Genomic DNA, 18,632 nt, shown 5'->3' on the forward strand with positions numbered 1-18,632 from the left:
AATCAGACTCAGAAGAGACAAGGGTGGAGGTGAGTCTCATATTCTGGGTAAAAATGATTAAAAGAGAAGTACCTCAGAGAATGATGTTGGCTCTGATACGTCCAGAATAGTTTGATGATGACATGGCCCAGGTGCCTGTCATAGTATGGACTACATGACCATATGACATAGGCCTCCTGAAGTGGGTGGGATAAGTGAAAATTAAGCTGAAACCAGGAGCAATTTTACTGAAAGCGCGACAATATCCCATGTCCAGAGATGCGGATGAAGGGATCACAAAGACAATTTCCGCCATGATGATCAGGGCATCAACGTCAGAGTCACCCTGTAATACGGTGATTTAACCCTTCAAAAAATCAAAGGGAGGGTCTTGGTGCTTAATCCAAGATTTAAGAGCACTAAACGCCATTGTTGAAGCCGAGTTCCCTCTAGTCCCTAATCCATCTAAAATCCTATGTAATATACCCATCGAAGCAAAATATTTCATGGTGATTGATTTGAAAAATGCCTTTTTCTCAATCCCATTACACCGTGACTCTCAAGATCTGACGTCTTTCACTTTCAGACAAATACGTCTGAAAAGCACAAGGTTGCCACAGGGGTACTGTGAGTTCCCGTCCATTTTCAATAGAGTCCTACAGATGGACTTGAGCAATATTGCATTAGAAAGTGTTGTCTTGCAGTATGTGGATGATATCTTGATCTGCAGCTCCACGGAAAAACAATGCAGACACAATTCTATTTAGCTATTGACTTTACTGGCTGAGAAGGGTTATAAGGTTGACAAGGAAAAGCTGCAATATTGTCAACAGGAGGTGCTATACATAGGCCAGCTAATCTCACATGAAGGTAAAAATGTGGCCCCAGAAAGGGCTGAAGCCATCATTAACATGGCTAAGCCAATCACGATAAAGCAAATGCAGAGCTTTTTAGGCCTATGCAATTATGTTAGATCATGGGTCTTCGATTACAGTTCATATACCAAGCCCTTGCTCCAGGCCCTGAGGAAGGCCCAGGCGACAAAGGAAAAGATTGAATGGACTGAAGCAATGGAAAAGGGGTTTGCAGAACTCAAGAGAGCGATCTGTATGGCTCCAGTTCTCGGGATTCCTAATTATGCAGAGGAATTCTACCTGTTCTCACACACAGATGGCAGCGTTATGACGGCAGTCCTCGCGCAAAATACCTCGTTGGGGTACAAGCCCCTAGCATATTACAGTGGGAACCTAGACCCGGTAATGAGAGGTCACTTCCCTTGCGAACAGAGCTTAGCTGCCGCAGCGTTCACCATAGAGAAGGCGACAACCATTGTAATGGGATGTTCTATGACGTTATACGTCGAGCACCCATTATTCGCCATTTTAGAGAAACCAATGGGCACACTGATGTCTCAAAGAGCTTCTGCCTATGAAGTGATTATATCTAACCCATCAATCAAAATAGTTCGATGTAAAACAGTGAACCGAGCTATGTTCATAGCTGAGCCAGTCACTGAGGGAGAGCCAATCCATTACTGTGCAAACTATCAAGAATTCTATGATGAAATCCCCAGGGTGAAGGAAAATGCCCTGGTGGAAGGAGAGATCGTTTTCATTGACAGTTCTTCGAGAATCGATCAAGGAGACGGACAAAGATATACAGGCGTCGCTGTGATGAAACACATAGCAAATTGAGAATTTCGAGTACTCGTCAGTGCACGTATACCATCTCACTATTCAGCACAGGCTGCAGAATTAGTGGCATTGATACTCGCCATAGAGAATCATGCAGACCAGTAAGTTACGGTGTACAGTGACTCCGCCTACGTGACGTCAACAGCGCATGCAGGCTTCGCATGCTGGAAAAGGAGGGGCTACCTCCAAGCAGACGGCACGCCTGTGCAGCATGCAGCCTTATTGGACAGGGGGATTAAGGCACTACAGCTCCCAGTGGGCATAGCGGTCATAAAATGTGCCGTCCACACTAAAGGGACAGATTTCATGTCACGCAGAAATCACGCAGCAGACACGGAAGCCAAGTGTATGGCCTCCACAAGTGAAACGATCATGGAAGTGGAAGTGGCACGGACCCATGAGAGAATGATGGTGGCACGTACCACACCCGAAGCCTATAGGAATCTGGGGCAAACACAATTAATGGAGCTTCAAGGTGAGGCACCACAGGAGAAAAACCTCTGGAAACGTCGAGGGTGTTTTTTAAACCCCTCTGACGGATTGTGGTGGCAAAACAGCACTTGTAAACCAGTAATGTCTGTAGCCCTACTTAAAATAGCATTGGAGCAATTGCATTACCCACTACACATGTCAAAAGAGATCTAGCTGCAACGCTCGCGGAAGACTGGTTTATACTGAATTTACCTGAGCATGTTGCATTCTTTATGGTGAACTGCATAATCTGCCAGCAATTCACTTCTGGGCACACATTAAAAGTAGTGAGAGGAGTCATCCTCCACCCAAATGGGCCTTTTCAGCACTTACATATCGACTACGTCGACATGTTTCAAGTGTGTAATGGGTACAGATATTTAATTGTAGTGGTCAGTCCATTCCCTAGATGGATAGAAGCAGGTCCATGTACACACCCAGATTCTACCTGTGCGGCCAAATTCCTAGTGAGGGAATGTTCCCTAGATGGGTGTGTGTGAAGTGATGAGATCAGATAACGGGGCTCATTTTGTGAATACAGTCTTTGATCAGATTAGCTTGTTGCTTGGTATAAAGCACAAGTATCATCCAGAAGGTAATGGTATTTGTGAGAGGCTCAATGGCTTGTTAAAGGAAAGGATAGCCAAGTTGAAGCTTACTCTAAAGAGGGGATGGTTGCACTGACTTCTACTGGCAATGTATGCTCTTCGGAACCAACCAGGCTCCGACCATCATCTTACGCTGCACGAGATAGTCACAGGAAGGAGAATGAATACTCCCTTAACCCCTCGAGACAGAGCTAGATGTGATGCCCAGTCAACCCAGGAGGTACTAGGAACTGAAATGAGCACATTTCTGAACTGCATGACATCCAGCCTTACTGTAATTATAGACCAACTGCAGCGGTGACGAAAAGGGTGCAGCGCAGCACAAAACACAGCAGGAGACACTGAAATAGTAGCAGTTCAAGGTCTACGTGTTCCACTCATCTTCCCTGGTGATGCCGTGCTTGTGAAGAACTATACGAGGAAAAAGTGGGACGAGCCAAGATTCAATGGTCCTTTCATCGTGGAGGACTGCACTCCATCAGCTGTAAAATTGCAGGGCAGGAGAGCATGGATTTTTCTCAATGACATTAAGCCCTATATCGGAGAAAGCCCTCTAGCTGCACCACACCGTGAAGAAACTACAGACAACGGGGAAGAACCACAGCACTTGCAGACGAGATCCATAACGAGGAAGAAGGACGCATGAGCAGCAAAGCAAAAGACAAATAGGAGAACCTATTGCAAGTTGTGGCTTAAACTGAACATTTCCTCTTAGCAAAAAAGGGGATAAGGACATAAAACGCACACTCTGTGTATCCTAGTTGCAGTGTGAAGAAGAAAATTGTGCATGTAAGCCACAACACGTTTACCAACTGCAACTTTTGAACCAAGTCGCACTTAAGCATTGTCGAGGAAAAGGCTATAATAGACAGTGATCAAGGACTTTTCTTTAAGAGAAAAATACTGTATCCTGAATCATCCAGTACCAAGACTTTGTTAGGCAACACGCATGATGTCCCCCAGCAGAAACATCACAAGGGACTTGCTCAACTACTTCCATTTTTTATTAGCAACATATCCGTCGCTGGTAGGGAGGGTCACCAGTATCACAAACTTTATCCAAGATCCTGCCAACAAGAAAGTATTCTGGCAACTACTTACTGTCATCGCAGAAGCCGTCATAGAACTTCCTGAATACAGTGATAAAGACACAAATGCTTCCACCACAGGCGATTCTAGATGAACTCATCAATACACATTTCTTTCGCATCATAGAGGAGTGCCCAGCTATTGTCGGGAAAACCAGAGACACTCTCATGTTTATTCGAGATCCAGCAAACTCTGAACATTTGAGCCAGCTGTGGATTAAACTCAGTTACTTAGTTGAAATCCACGCGTCAGGAAAGTGCAAGGATTGTTCACGTCAAAGGAAGGGGCTGTAATCCTGAACCTAGCTAGGCAAGACAAATGTCCCTGTCACCCGAGGACAGCCGACTGGTGCACAACGTCCTCTCCTGCCTAGTCACTGACTTTCCAGAAATGGTGGGGAGACCGGTTGAGGTTGACGTCCTCACATTCATCAGAGATCCAGCTAACGTCGCACAGATGGGAACGCTCCTCCATGGCATCATGCTGCAAGTGGAGCTGTCCGACTTTCAGAGAGATTATATGAGGAGATTCCAGTGAAACTTTCCGCTGAGGGACAGATCGAGGAAGAGGAAACAGAGACAAGTACTTCATCTTTCCGCTGAGGGATAGATCGAGGGAGCAGAGACAAGAACTTTGCCTTTATTTGGTTGATTGCCATTTTTTCCATGTCTTCACATTAAAAGGCCAGCATGTCCTCAGGAATGAAGCAGATTCGGGGGGTGGGCTGGGAATTCATCTATTTTAAGCATGCACAGTAAAATTGTCTCATCGAAGTGTTAGTCTAACCTATTTTCCATAGTGTAGCAAGAATACTGCATTCTGTAGCAAGAGACAATCGTCACCCACAAGTGGGGGGACACTTGTGAAATACCAGACACTTTAGGACACAAACTGTTCGAGAACTAAATTGAATTGAGGAGAACAATAACTTTGTCATTGAATAAATAAGTAAGATGGGGGCCCAGAATAGTAACCTGGTCCTCCCACAAGCAGAAGGACGCCCTCGCTTCTCTGGAAGGAAATGCTGCCACCTTTCATACCGCACGATTATGTGTCTATGCATAGTGATTATCAATCTTTTTCTGTCATTAACGATCAGAACTGCATTTTTCATTGGTGTACAAAGTGTACATATTTCAGTGCACCCACCTGATGGCGTACGCATGAGTCCCACAAAAGCACCCAGACCCTATATAGTTATCCCAGTCCCGAGAAAATCTGATGGTAAGGCAAATCAACTGAAAAGTAATGTAATTAGCAGGGATACATACACACTTGAAGCGGCGAATGAAGAGAAGACCTGGAGACAGGGTCAGCAAGGAATGAAGGAAAACTTAGCACTGACAACTACACACAGCCACACACTGAATGCACACGAACCAGGGCATGTATCAATGGCCACAGAACCTCAATCGAAGGCAACCGAGAGCATGAGACTGCCTACTGAACATTCAGGCCCAGAAAATAATGAGAGAGACCGAAAAGAATCGAGAGAAAGGCCAACGAAAGAAGACTTAACAAAAGCCCTTAAGAAGACAGAAGCGGCGGTAGGAGAATTCACTGCAAGGACACACATGTTAATAGATCATTTATTCCCATTTATAGCCAAAGCGAAGATGCGGCATGAGGAACTGAAACATAAAAATAGATTACTTGCAGTTGAACCATTGAATGCACAGAGCTTTTTACTCTATAATGGTGTTTGGCACCACAGGAGATTACGAAGGTAATTTGAGTTTATTTCAGACATGCACAGCACTGTGAATTTGTTTGTTCTTTTGCACAACCATTAAGGAATATTTGTCTAACAAGGATGCCATGTTGTTATTTTCCTCCTCATAACCTCTTCTTCTGACTATTGGGAATTACCATTAATGGGTATGTACATTTTTACTTACTCATCACGTATTGATTCATTATCTTCAAAATGGCGGACTGTGACATTTGACATACATGGATTTATGTAATGTCTTTATTCCTTTTTTTTTTAACCCTATTTGACTTGTGATTTCCCTCATATGGGACTAATGTATCCTTTGTTGAAACCTTTTGATTTGTTTTATCATTATAATGACTGATTACAACTGAAGAATAAGTTGAATTTAGTAGTGGTTAACGCCCTGAAGAAGGAGATTCACTCCAAAATGCATTGGGATTAAAACAACCATACGCAAAACTAAACAAGTCTGCTTCTTGCTTGATAATACCTAGCGGTTTACAAGTTGGTGACTCAAGAACTATTTTTGAGACTAGTTTGAAGTTTTTTCTAACTCCATTTTGGACATCTACTTTTTAGCTTTACACACGAATTTCCAGCTGGATAAAAACTTTGATCTAGTTTTGCACAAATATATATCAAAACGAATGAACAAGCTCCACAAGAGCTCTCACGGAGAGCGCCAGGCTTAGTTGGATGAGTTCATCCAACTTTTCTTGCATGATAATAGATCATGTATTCCCATTTACAGCCAAAGCGAAGATGCGGCATGAGGAACTGAAAAATAAGACTGCAGAGGCTGTAGTGCCCAGCACACAAGTACCAACACAAGGAACAAATACCAGGCCCACGATGGAGCCATACACTGGGCAGGCGACAGGCTGGTGGTTGATAAAGGCACTTATAGAAAGCAGAAAAAGGATGCAAGAAGAGAAGGAGAGAATTGCAAAGCCTCCACCTACCTCATCGATGGAACAAAAGAAACTTGCTCCATGGACCAGAATGTCCGAGAATCCTCCAACAAGGAAGAGTTACACAGATGCGTTTAGGGATATGGTCATAGCAAACTACAGGAAGACACTAAGAATCAAGAGAAGCCCACGCGAAGATAACAATGGACTGAATGATTACCTGGATAGCACAGCACATCTAGGAAACAACATTTGGTATCACCACATGAAAGAAGTCGGAAGAAGTATTCAGAAGGAGAATGCTTCGTTTGCGCACTCCTACCGTACAGCATGGGGAAATCCAAAATCTTCGTGGCTGTAGAAATTGATGTCCCGACAGCACACTGTTTGTCACACGTAGCAATGTGCAACACCAGAGGACAGTTTATGGGAAGGGATGCCTCATTGATATGGGCAACCGAAAAGAATTACCCCAATGAATATGACTACTGTTCAAACTCTACGTCCAGGACATTAAGACAAGAAATAGAGCTCATACTAGGAATCACGTGATCAGGTATGAAAAGCCAGGAGTTAAAGGAGCAGGAATAAGATGGAAAATTAATCCGAGACTGAATGTCCAAGGAAAAACTCCAGAAGAAGCTCAAATTTGGAGAAACAGAGGCTAGATGCAGATTTGGGGAACAGTGCTGTCACCGAGTGGATGGGAAGAAGGAGTGGTGATCTGCCGAGCATGGGTGGTCCTCGGAGCCTGCAAAGAAGCAATAGAAAACTCACAAAGATTGTGCACACCTTTATGGCCCAAACCCACAAAATTATTGACATGGGTTGAAGACAGAGAGGACCCTTGCATATAGTGCCACTGGAGAACCCAAAATTATGCTTCAGGAACAATGGCACATGGAAGATGGGAGAAAATCAGAACTGCGGATGAATTTGTGAAGCTCCAGGAATGACTCATGGAACCACAGTTATTATGGATCATTACTGGGCATGTGGATCCAAAGCATACATAAGATTGCCAAAAACTGGGGAGGTATATGCAGAATAGTGAACGTCCATGTTCCTGCATTGGTGATCCCAAAAAGTGACCTGAACATTGACAGTTTCCCGAAGGCAGATGCCCACCTGAGGAAAAGGAGATCTGTGGGGCTGGTATCCCGGATGAAGAGAGAAAACTACTTTTCTGCCAAATCAGAAGAGGCATTCCAGGCACTCCAGTATGAACACAGGCTCTTCAGCCTCACTTCATCAGTGTTCACAACGATCCTCATGCCATGGATCCAAGTTGGAGTGAATACCAAATGGTTGCAGATAACCAGATGGGAGTTATTGCAGACCATCAACACTACCATAAAAGGATTCAATATTGTTAAGTAAGAATTAAGAACAATTCGATTGATGACTCTACAAAACAGATATGTACTTGACATGATCACAGCGAAGGATGGAGGAGTTTGTGGAAAAATTGGAGAATCATGTTGCACGTTTATACCTTCTCACGACGAAGAAAATGGAACTTTAACAGAAGCCATAAGTATGCTGACAAACCTACAGAACCAGATGATCGATGAAACAGGCAAAGTTGATGATGATAGCTGGTTCAATACACTGTTCTCATGGGTCGCACAATGGATGGCAAACATATTCAAGTTGCTGGGAGCCCTGCTCTTGATGATACTATTAGGATTTTGTGTTATCAAGATAATCATCTCACAATGCCAGAAAGCTGCGAAGAAAGCCGTAGGGATGAAGATCATGATCTATGTCAAACCAGGTGGAAGCCCAGAGACCAGACCGATGAAGAAATAATAAACTTTGTGAAGTCCAGCGAATATGTGCCAGAAGTAACAAAGTTCCTGTACCCCAGGAAACGTAGAAATTATGAAGGAAAATGGATCTATTGAAGCCCCAATGGACAGTGCCAGCTAATGACCTGGAACAAAGACGAACATGTAAAACCAGCAGGAAGTTTGAAAGGAGTGATAAAAATATGCACTCCAAAGAAACACACATTCACACCATCATGTACAAACCCAGAGGACAACGAATTGGGAGCAGAAGAACCAAGTAAGAGTGATCCAAAGGAGAAAGAAGAAGTGGTTGATGAACCGACCAGAGGGGGGAGTGTAGAGGAGGTCCCAGATAGGGCCTGCACTCCAGCCACCCAATTTGAAATACCAAGAACATACTTGCCGAGATATGTGACGTATGAGGAGCAAATAAACCAACAGAGAGCAACACTGGGGCTCTGCCCAGTGCCCATCAGAAGAGCAATACCTGCTGAAGTGCCAATAACCAGAAAACCATGGGCAGCACGATACCCATTGAGACAACCGCACCAACAGCTGACATGAAAAGAAGACTACTTACAAACTGTCCCCGAAGAGACCTAAATCGAAGGTGAATGCTGACAACACAAGGGCCAGGACAGATCTACAGATGAACGAAATAACAACCAAAAGATGACAAACAAAGATGAAATGATATGAATAAAGAGGTAAAGGACTTAAAAGGAGAAACGATGCTGAACCTTAAAGAAACGTAACCATAAAGCAGGATGGAAATATGCAACTGGTTAAACACCTGTAAATAGGCTTGGAACGCAAGAAGCTAAGGAAACGGTACTGCTTTCTCTGCTTAGTAGAAGAATAGAGCGGCAAGCACCAACTATATATCTACCTCAAAAGAAGCACCTTATACAAGTGCGACTCCATTTTACAAAAGCAGAACTAAGCCCAGGATGGTAGGGGTCGAACAAGCCAGGATTCATATACCAGCACAAAGCCAGGCAAAAGAATCGGAATCGAAACTTAGCAAGAAGCAGCTCATGCTTGTGAATTCGAGGTCAACCTACGGAAGGGAGGAGAGCAGCAACTTCGAAGAAACGATACTTCAGAGCATTGCAGCCTGCCAGTGAAGGTTGAGATAAGGAGGCCCAGGCAGGTGGCAAGGCTAAAGGAAGAATCAAATATACAAATAGAGGGAAAATGAAGCTGATTCATAGTGTACTGACACGTGACCAGACGAGCGCGAAGAGGTACCATCGTTGCTGTCATCCAAACCCAGAGGATGCCATAACTTCTCCTGATAAGAAGCTACAGTTTCGAGGCCATCCACTGCCAACTAATTGACACATAACCTGAAAGTACTGATTGATGGAAGGGAGGCAGGGTGAATCTTGGGGCATGCCGCATCTGGGTGATCATTCTGCATGCTGCTATTTAAAGTGGAGATTTATGCCTAGGGGTGTAAGCCGCCCAATCTCAATGGACCAAATAATCAAGGATCCTATAGCAAGTAGAACCAATGAGACGTACTTTTAGTGACGTCTTACACGGATGATGTAGAAGGAGGGGCGTAAACGCCCACCTGATAAGAGTTATCCAATCCTCACACTCTGTTACCATATACAGCTATAGTACCTATACTTAAGAATTGCATGACAAACTTTTGAGTGTTACACGTCAATGATGACAAGAATGTGCTATAACTATTGCTGTCTGAATGAAGAATTTGGAAGTTGAAGCGAGACGGGCGATCGCATCACTGATGATTTCCTATTGTTTCCCCGTTTATTGTACTTGTCATTAAACAGACTTCCCTTTGCCAAACCGTTGAGTTGTCCTTATTGATTGGTGTTGGAGTAAGAGACTCGCGCACCCCATCCACCTCAAGGTGCAGCTATCTCGTCTTAAAGTACTCAAGGGTGAGCACTGATCCCATGGGCCCATCAGAGGTCGCTCCGCCCTCCTGTACACTATAACCAGAGAGAGCCAGAGAGTTCTGTAGGACACATGGGGGCATACACTGTACTATAACCAGAGAGAGCCAGAGAGCACCGTAGGACAGATGAGGGACTGTACTGTACTATAACCAGAGAGAGCCAGAGAGCACCGTAGGACACATGGGGGCATACACTGTACTATAACCAGAGAGAGCCAGGGGGCACCGTCGGACAGATGGCGGCATACACTGTACTATAACCAGAGAGAGTCAGAGGGCACCGTAGGACAGATGGGGGAATGTACTGTACTATAACAAGAGAGAGCCAGAGGACACCATAGGACACATGGGGGCATACACTGTACTATAACCAGAGAGAGCCAGAGGGCACCATAGAACACATGGGGCATACACTGTACTATAACCAGAGAGAGTCAGAGAGCACCGTTTGACAGATGGGGGACTATACTGTACTATAACCAGAGAGAGTCAGAGAGCACCGTAGGACACATGCGGGACTATACTGTACTATAACCAGAGAGAGCCAGAGAGCACCGTAGGACAGATGGGGGACTATACTATACTATACTATAACCAGAGAGAGCCAGAAAGCACCGTAGGACAGATGGGGGACTATACTGTACTATAATCATAGAGAGCCAGAGGGCACCGTAGGACACATGGGGGCATACACTGTACTATAACCAGAGAGAATCAGAGGGCACCGCAGGACAGGTGGGGGACTATACTGTACTATAACCAGAGAGAGCCAGAGAGCACCGTAGGACAGGTGGGGGACTATACTGTACTATAACCAGAGAGAGCCAGAGAGCACCGTAGGACAGATGGGGACTATACTGTACTATAACCAGAGAGAGCCGGAGAGCACCGTAGGACAGATGGATGCATACATTGTACTATAACCAGAGAGAGCCAGGGGGCACCGTAGGACACATGGGGGACTATACTGTCCTATAACCAGAGAGAGCCAGAGAGGACCTTAGGACAGATGGGGGTCTATACTGTACTATAACCAGAGAGAGCCAGAGATCACCGTAGGACAGATGTTGGACTATACTGTACTATAACCAGAGAGAGCCAGAGAGCACCGTAGGACAGATGGGGGACTATACTGTACTATAACCAGAGAGAAGCGGAGAGCACCGTTTGACAGATGGGGACTATACTGTAATATAACCAGAGAGAGTCAGAGAGCACCGTAGGACAGATGGGGGACTGTTCTGTACTATAACCAGAGAGAGCCAGAGTGCACCGTAGGACAGATGGGGGACTGTACTGTACTATAACCAGAGAGAGCCAGAGAGCACCGTAGGACAGATGGGGGACTATACTGTACTATAACCAGAGAGAGCCGGAGAGCACCGTAGGACACATGGGGGTATACACTGTACTATAACCAGAGAGAGTCAGAGAGCACCGTTTGACAAATGGGGGACTATACTGTACTATAACCAGAGAGAATCAGAGAGCACCATAGGACAGATGGGGGACTATACTGTACTATAACCAGAGAGAGCCAGAGAGCACCGTAGGACACATGGGGGACTATACTCTACTATAACCAGAGAGAGCCAGAGAGCACCGTAGGACCAATGGGGGACTATACTGTACTATAACCAGAGAGAGCCAGAGAGCACCGTAGGACAGATAGAGGCATACACTGTATTATAGCCAGAGAGTGTCAGAGACATAAAACAGATGGGGGTAGGGGGAGGCAGAAGAGAGTAAGACAACCATGGGCTAAATGAGTGCTGTGCCTGCACCAGGCTGCTAGTTGGGTAATTCATTTGAAGACAAAATACACCTAGTACAGCAACATGCTGTCCTGCTGTTTCACCAGCTACTACAACAAACACATATCTTGTCAAAATGTCTTTCCTTCTAGGGAGGAAAGTCTCACTCTCACATATGGCACTCTATAGAGCCCACCTTGCAACCACCAGCACCAGTCCACACCTCTGCAACAGATCTATGTCACTCTCTATGTCACGTGGGGGTACAGTAATCCAGGAATGGATGACACGATCTCACGAACTAAACTACAGGGAAATTACAGGCATCGTACCCAGGGGACAGGCCCCAGGGTATTCACAGAGACAGTGCTCTACAGCAGCCAGAGGTAAAGCAGCAGAGTGCGGGTACACCGGCCGCCACACATTCAGGGATCCCAGCATTCATACTGTACCATAGGGTGATACCATTGTCTAAAATGGGCAAAGTGATCATTCATACTGTGCAAGGAGACCCGCTTCTAGGCTCTTGAAGAGCACCAGCATTCATACTGTTCTGGCGGGACCCCAGTATCCACATTGTACAAGAAGGCCAGCCTTCATACTGTGCCGGCAACCCAGTATCTATACTGCTGAAGGGTAAAAACATTTATACTGTGCCAGAATCCCAGTATCCACCCTGTGCAAGAACTCTAGCATTCATGGTGTGCCAGAATCCCAGTATCCACACTGTGCAAGAGCTCCAGCATTCATACTGTGCCAGAATCCCAGTATGCACACTGTGCAAGAACTCCAGCATTCATACTGTGCCAGAATCCCAGTATCCACACTGTGCAAGAACTCCTGAATTCATACAGTGCCAGGATCCCAGTATCCACACTGTGCAAGAGCTCCAGCATTCATACTGTGCCAAAATCTCAGTATCCACACTGTGCAAGAACTCCAGCATTCATACTGTGCCAGAATCCCAGTATCCACACTGTGCAAGAACTCCAGCATTCATACTGTGCCAGAATCCCAGTATCCGCACTGTGCAAGAACTCCAGCATTCATACTGTGCTGGGATCCAGTATCCACACTGTGCAAGAGCTCCTGAATTCATACTGTGCCAGGACCCCAGTATCCACACTGTGCAAGAGCTCCAGCATTCATACTGTGCCAGAATTCCAGTATCCACACTGTGCAAGAACTCCAGCATTCATACTGTGGCGGGATCCAGTATCCACACTGTGCAAGAACTCCTGAATTCATACTGTGCCAGGACCCCAGTATCCACACAGTGCAATAACTCCAGCATTCATACTGTGCCGGGATCCAGTATCCACACTGTGCAAGAGCTCCAGCATTCATACTGTGGCGGGATCCAGTATCCACACTGTGCAAGAACTCCAGCATTCATACTGTGGCGGGATCCAGAATCCACACTGTGCAAGAGCTCCTGAATTCATACTGTGCCAGGACCCCAGTTTCCACACAGTGCAATAACTCCAGCATTCATACTGTGCTGGGACGGCAAACTGCCTGCTGCGCAGGCTCTTCAGTGCGCATGCGTGCACTTCCCTGCATCCCATTGGTTGGCGAAGACACTACAAGGACGACGGGACAATGTAATGTGTGCACTTTTCAGAGTGAATTGGAAAGATCTCGTGAAGAGAATGGTCCTGGTTTGGGCCACACGTAATGTTGCGTCTTCCATTTGATATCAATGAATATACACCTTGTGTGTGCTTATGAAATGGGCAGCACTCACCTCGTTGGCAGCAAAACAGTACAGAAGAGACAGGAGGCAACCCTGAAAAGAGAGGAACAGTGAGACAGGCATGAAGGGACCTGCAGTCCAACATTACAGCGCCCATTAAGTTGGAGATTTTGCACCAGGATGAGGGCGATTTACAAACAAGTACCCCTCCTCCAACACCTTCGACATTGACATGCGTTGGACTACATTTTAGGCGTTAGAAACATTAAAAATATATATACATTATCAACATTGTAGGTTAAAATAATGTACGGGCCTCTGTCCAAAATCGGGAGTGTGACCGTTTTGGAAAAGGCCTCGTCTCTGAAGCACAGAACAATGTCAGGGTAATGTTGGAACTTCCATGAAGCACACACTGCTAGGGACCTACAGCACTGCCCAGCCAGTGCTGGAGGTAGCTCACACTGCTAGGGACCTACAGCACAGGCGGGACAATGCTGCAGAAAACTGACAGCTCTGGGATCCTTTGGCACTGACAAGGCGCTGTTGGAATCTCACACTGCTGTAAGCACACAGTGCCAGGGTCCTATAGCACAGACGGGGGAGCCTACACTGCTGGGGTGCAATGGCACTGACCGGCCACTGCTGGAGGTAGCGCACACTGGTGGAATTCTAGTGCAGTGACAGGTAGGAGCTACGGATCTTTGTCAAGGCACTATTGCAATCTCATAGGGGTGTCACGCAGCTAAGGTCCTGTGGCATCTACAAGGCGCTGTTGGAAGCTCACACTGCTAGGGACCTACAGCACAGGCGGGACAATGCTGCAGAAAACTCACAGCTCTGGGATCCTTTGGCACTGACAAGGCGCTGTTGGAATCTCACACTGCTGTAAGCACACAGTGCCAGGGTCCTATAGCACAGACGGGGGAGCCTACACTGCTGGGGTGCAATGGCACTGACCGGCCACTGCTGGAGGAAGCTCACAATGGTGGAGTTCTAGGGCACTGACAGGTAGGAGCTACGGTTGGGGGAACTCTGCCAAGGCACTTTTGGAATCTCAGCGCTGTCACGAAGCTAAGGTCCTGCGGCAACGACAATGCCCTGTTGGAATCTCACACTGCTGTAAGCACACAGTCCCAGGGTCCTATAGCACAGACGGGGAGCCCACACTGCTGGGGTGCTGTGGCACGGAAGGTCACTGTTGGAGTTGTATGACACTGACATGGTACAACTGGACTAGCTCATACTGTTGGGAACACACACTGAAAACGCACAGTTGGAGGCTCACAAAGCTAGAGGCACACACGTCTATGGTTGTGTACCACAAACAGGACACTAGTGAAGGAAGCTCGGAATGCTGGCCGTCTGTAGTACTGTCATTGTCTAGGGACTATTGGAAGCTCACACTGGTGAAAGCCCACAGTGCTAGTAGTCTCCAGCACTGACAGGATACCGTGGAAAGTGCACACTGTCAAGGCACATCGCCTGAAGCACGCAGTGCTATGGTCATATGGCACAGACAAGGGAGCCCTGAATGCTGTGGCCCTACAGCACTGACCAGCCACTGCTGAAGTTCGCTTGTACTCCTGACAGCACAGACATGGCCCTGGTGGAGGAAGCTTGTACTCCTGATAGCAGAGACATGGCCCTGGTGGAGGAAGCTTGTACTCCTGGTGAAGGAAGCTTGTGCTCCTGGTAGCACAGACAGGGACCTGGTGGAGGAAGCTTGTACTCCTGACAGCACAGACATGGCCCTGGTGGAGGAAGCTTGTACTCCCGACAGCACAGACATGGCCCTGGTGGAGGAAGCTTGTGCTCCTGACAGCACAGACATGGCCCTGGTGGAGGAAGCGTGTACTCCTGGTGAAGGAAGCTTGTGCTCCTGGTAGCACAGACAGGGACCTGGTGGAGGAAGCTTGTACTCCTGACAGCACAGACATGGCCCTGGTGGAGGAAGCTTGTACTCCTGACAGAACAGACATGGCCCTGGTGGAGGAAGCTTGTACTCCTGGTGAAGGAAGCTTGTACTCCTGACAGAACAGACATGGCCCTGGTGGAGGAAGCTTGTACTCCTGACAGAACAGACATGGCCCTGGTGGAGGAAGCTTGTACTCCTGGTAGCACAGACATGGCCCTGGTGGAGGAAGCTTGTACTCCTGACAGAACAGACATGGCCCTGGTGGAGGAAGCTTGTACTCCTGGTGAAGGAAGCTTGTGCTCCTGGTAGCACAGACAGGGACCTGGTGGAGGAAGCTTGTACTCCTGACAGAACAGACATGGCCCTGGTGGAGGAAGCTTGTACTCCTGACCGAACAGACATGGCCCTGGTGGAGGAAGCTTGTACTCCTGGTACCACAGACATGGCCCTGGTGGAGGAAGCTTGTACTCCTGACAGAACAGACATGGCCCTGGTGGAGGAAGCTTGTACTCCTGACAGAACAGACATGGCCCTGGTGGAGGAAGCTTGTACTCCTGACAGAACAGACATGGCCCTGGTGGAGGAAGCTTGTACTCCTGGTAGCACAGACATGGCCCTGGTGGAGGAAGCTTGTACTCCTCGTGAAGGAAGCTTGTGTTCCTGGTAGCACAGACAGGGACCTGGTGGAGGAAGCTTGTACTCCTGACAGCACAGACATGGCCTTGGTGGAGGAAGCTTGTACTCCTGACAGAACAGACATGGCCCTGGTGGAGGAAGCTTGTACTCCTGATAGCACAGACATGGCCCTGGTGGAGGAAGCTTGTACTCCTGACAGTACAGACATGGCCCTGGTGGAGGAAGCTTGTACTCCTGACAGCACAGACATGGCCCTGGTGGAGGAAGCTTGTACTCCTGATAGCAGAGACATGGCCCTGGTGGAGGAAGCTTGTACTCCTGGTGAAGGAAGCTTGTGCTCCTGGTAGCACAGACAGGGACCTGGTGGAGGAAGCTTGTACTCCTGACAGCACAGACATGGCCCTGGTGGAGGAAGCTTGTACTCCTGACAGAACAGACATGGCCCTGGTGGAGGAAGCTTGTACTCCTGGTAGCACAGACATGGCCCTGGTGGAGGAAGCTTGTACTCCTCGTGAAGGAAGCTTGTGTTCCTGGTAGCACAGACAGGGACCTGGTGGAGGAAGCTTGTACTCCTGACAGCACAGACATGGCCCTGGTGGAGGAAGCTTGTACTCCTGACAGCACAGACATGGTCCTGGTGGAGGAAGCTTGTGCTCCTGGCAGCACAGACAGGGCCCTGGTGGAGGAAGCTTGTACTCCTGACAGCACAGACATGGCCCTGGTGGAGGAAGCTTGTACTCCTGACAGTACAGACATGGCCCTGGTGGAGGAAGCTTGTACTCCTGACAGTATAGACATGGCCCTGGTGGAGGAAGCTTTTACTCCTGGTAGCACAGACATGGCCCTGGTGGTGGAAGCTTGTACTCCTGGTGAAGGAAGCTTGTGCTCCTGGTAGCACAGACAGGGACCTGGTGGAGGAAGCTTGTACTCCTGACAGCACAGACATGGCCCTGGTGGAGGAAGCTTGTACTCCTGACAGCACAGACATGGCCCTGGCGGAGGAAGCTTGTGCTCCCGGCAGCACAGACAGGGCCCTGGTGGAGGAAGCTTGTACTCCTGACAGTACAGACATGGCCCTGGTGGAGGAAGCTTGTACTCCTCACAGCACAGACATGGCCCTGGTGGAGGAAGCTTGTACTCCTGGTAGCACAGACATGGCCCTGGTGGAGGAAGCTTGTACTCCTGGTGAAGGAAGTTTGTGCTCCTGGCAGCTCAAACATGGCCCTGGTGGAGGAAGCTTGTACTCCCGACAGCACAGACATGGCCCTGGTGGAGGAAGGTTGTTCTCCTGGTAGCACAGACATGGCCCTGGTGGAGTAAGCTTGTACTCCTGGTGAAGGAAGCTTGTGCTCCTGGTAGCTCAAACATGGCCCTGGTGGAGGAAGCTTGTACTCCTGACAGCACAGACATGGCCCTGGTGGAGGAAGCTTGTACTCCTGACAGTACAGACATGGCCCTGGTGGAGGAAGCTTGTACTCCTGGTAGCACAGACATGGCCCTGGTGGAGGAAGCTTGTACTCCTGGTGAGGGAAGTTTGTGCTCCTGGTAGCACAGACAGGGCCCTGGTGGAGGAGGCTTGTACTCATGACAGCACTGACAGGGCCCTGGTGGAGGAAGCTTGTACTCCTGACAGTACAGACAGGGCCCTGGTGGAGGAAGCTTGTACTCCTGACAGTACAGACATGGCCCCGGTGGAGGAAGCTTGTGCTCCTGGCAGCACAGACAGGGCCCTGGTGGAGGAAGCTTGTACTCCTGACAGTACAGACATGGCCCTGGTGGAGGAAGCTTGTACTCCTGACAGCACAGACATGGCCCTGGTGGAGGAAGCTTGTACTCCTGGTGAAGGAAGCTTGTGCTCCTGGTAGCACAGACAGGGCCCTGGTGGAGAAGGCTTGTACTCCTGACAGCACAGACATGGCCCTGGTGGAGGAAGCTTGTACTCATGACAGCACTGACAGGGCCCTGGTGGAGGAAACTTGTACTCCTGACAGTACAGACAGGGCCCTGGTGGAGGAAGCTTGTACTCCTGACAGTACAGACATGGCCCTGGTGGAGGAAGCTTGTGCTCCTGGCAGCACAGACAGGGCCCTGGTGGAGGAAGCTTGTACTCCTGACAGTAGAGACATGGCCCTGGTGGAGGAAGCTTGTACTCCTGACAGCACAGACATGGCCCTGGTGGAGGAAGCTTGTACTCCTGGTGAAGGAAGCTTGTGCTCCTGGTAGCACAGACAGGGCCCTGGTGGAGGAGGCTTGTACTCCTGATAGCACAGACATGGCCCTGGTGGAGGAAGCTTGTACTCCTGACAGCACAGACATGGCCCTGGTGGAGGAAGCTTGTACTCATGACAGCACTGACAGGGCCGTGATGGAGGAAGCTTGTACCCTGGTGAAGGAAGCTTGTGCTCCTGGTAGAACAGGCAGGGCCATGGTGGA

The 18,632-nt window shown here is 48.1% G+C and overlaps 1 protein-coding gene across 1 annotated transcript in view; it reads right to left on the reverse strand.

Annotated features, from left to right (window-relative positions):
- Nucleotides 1-18,632, reverse strand: part of LOC138583228 (glucagon-like peptide 1 receptor) — a 213,382-nt gene that overhangs the window by 20,167 nt on the left and 174,583 nt on the right. The window contains exon 11 of the mRNA XM_069655285.1: nucleotides 13,697-13,738. Coding sequence (XP_069511386.1) covers nucleotides 13,697-13,738 — 42 coding nt within the window. The remainder of the gene's footprint in view (nucleotides 1-13,696; nucleotides 13,739-18,632) is intronic.

Source organism: Ambystoma mexicanum, chromosome 3q, assembly GCF_040938575.1.
Source record: "Ambystoma mexicanum isolate Mex_15411 chromosome 3q, UKY_AmexF1_1, whole genome shotgun sequence".
NCBI lineage: Eukaryota > Metazoa > Chordata > Amphibia > Caudata > Ambystomatidae > Ambystoma > Ambystoma mexicanum.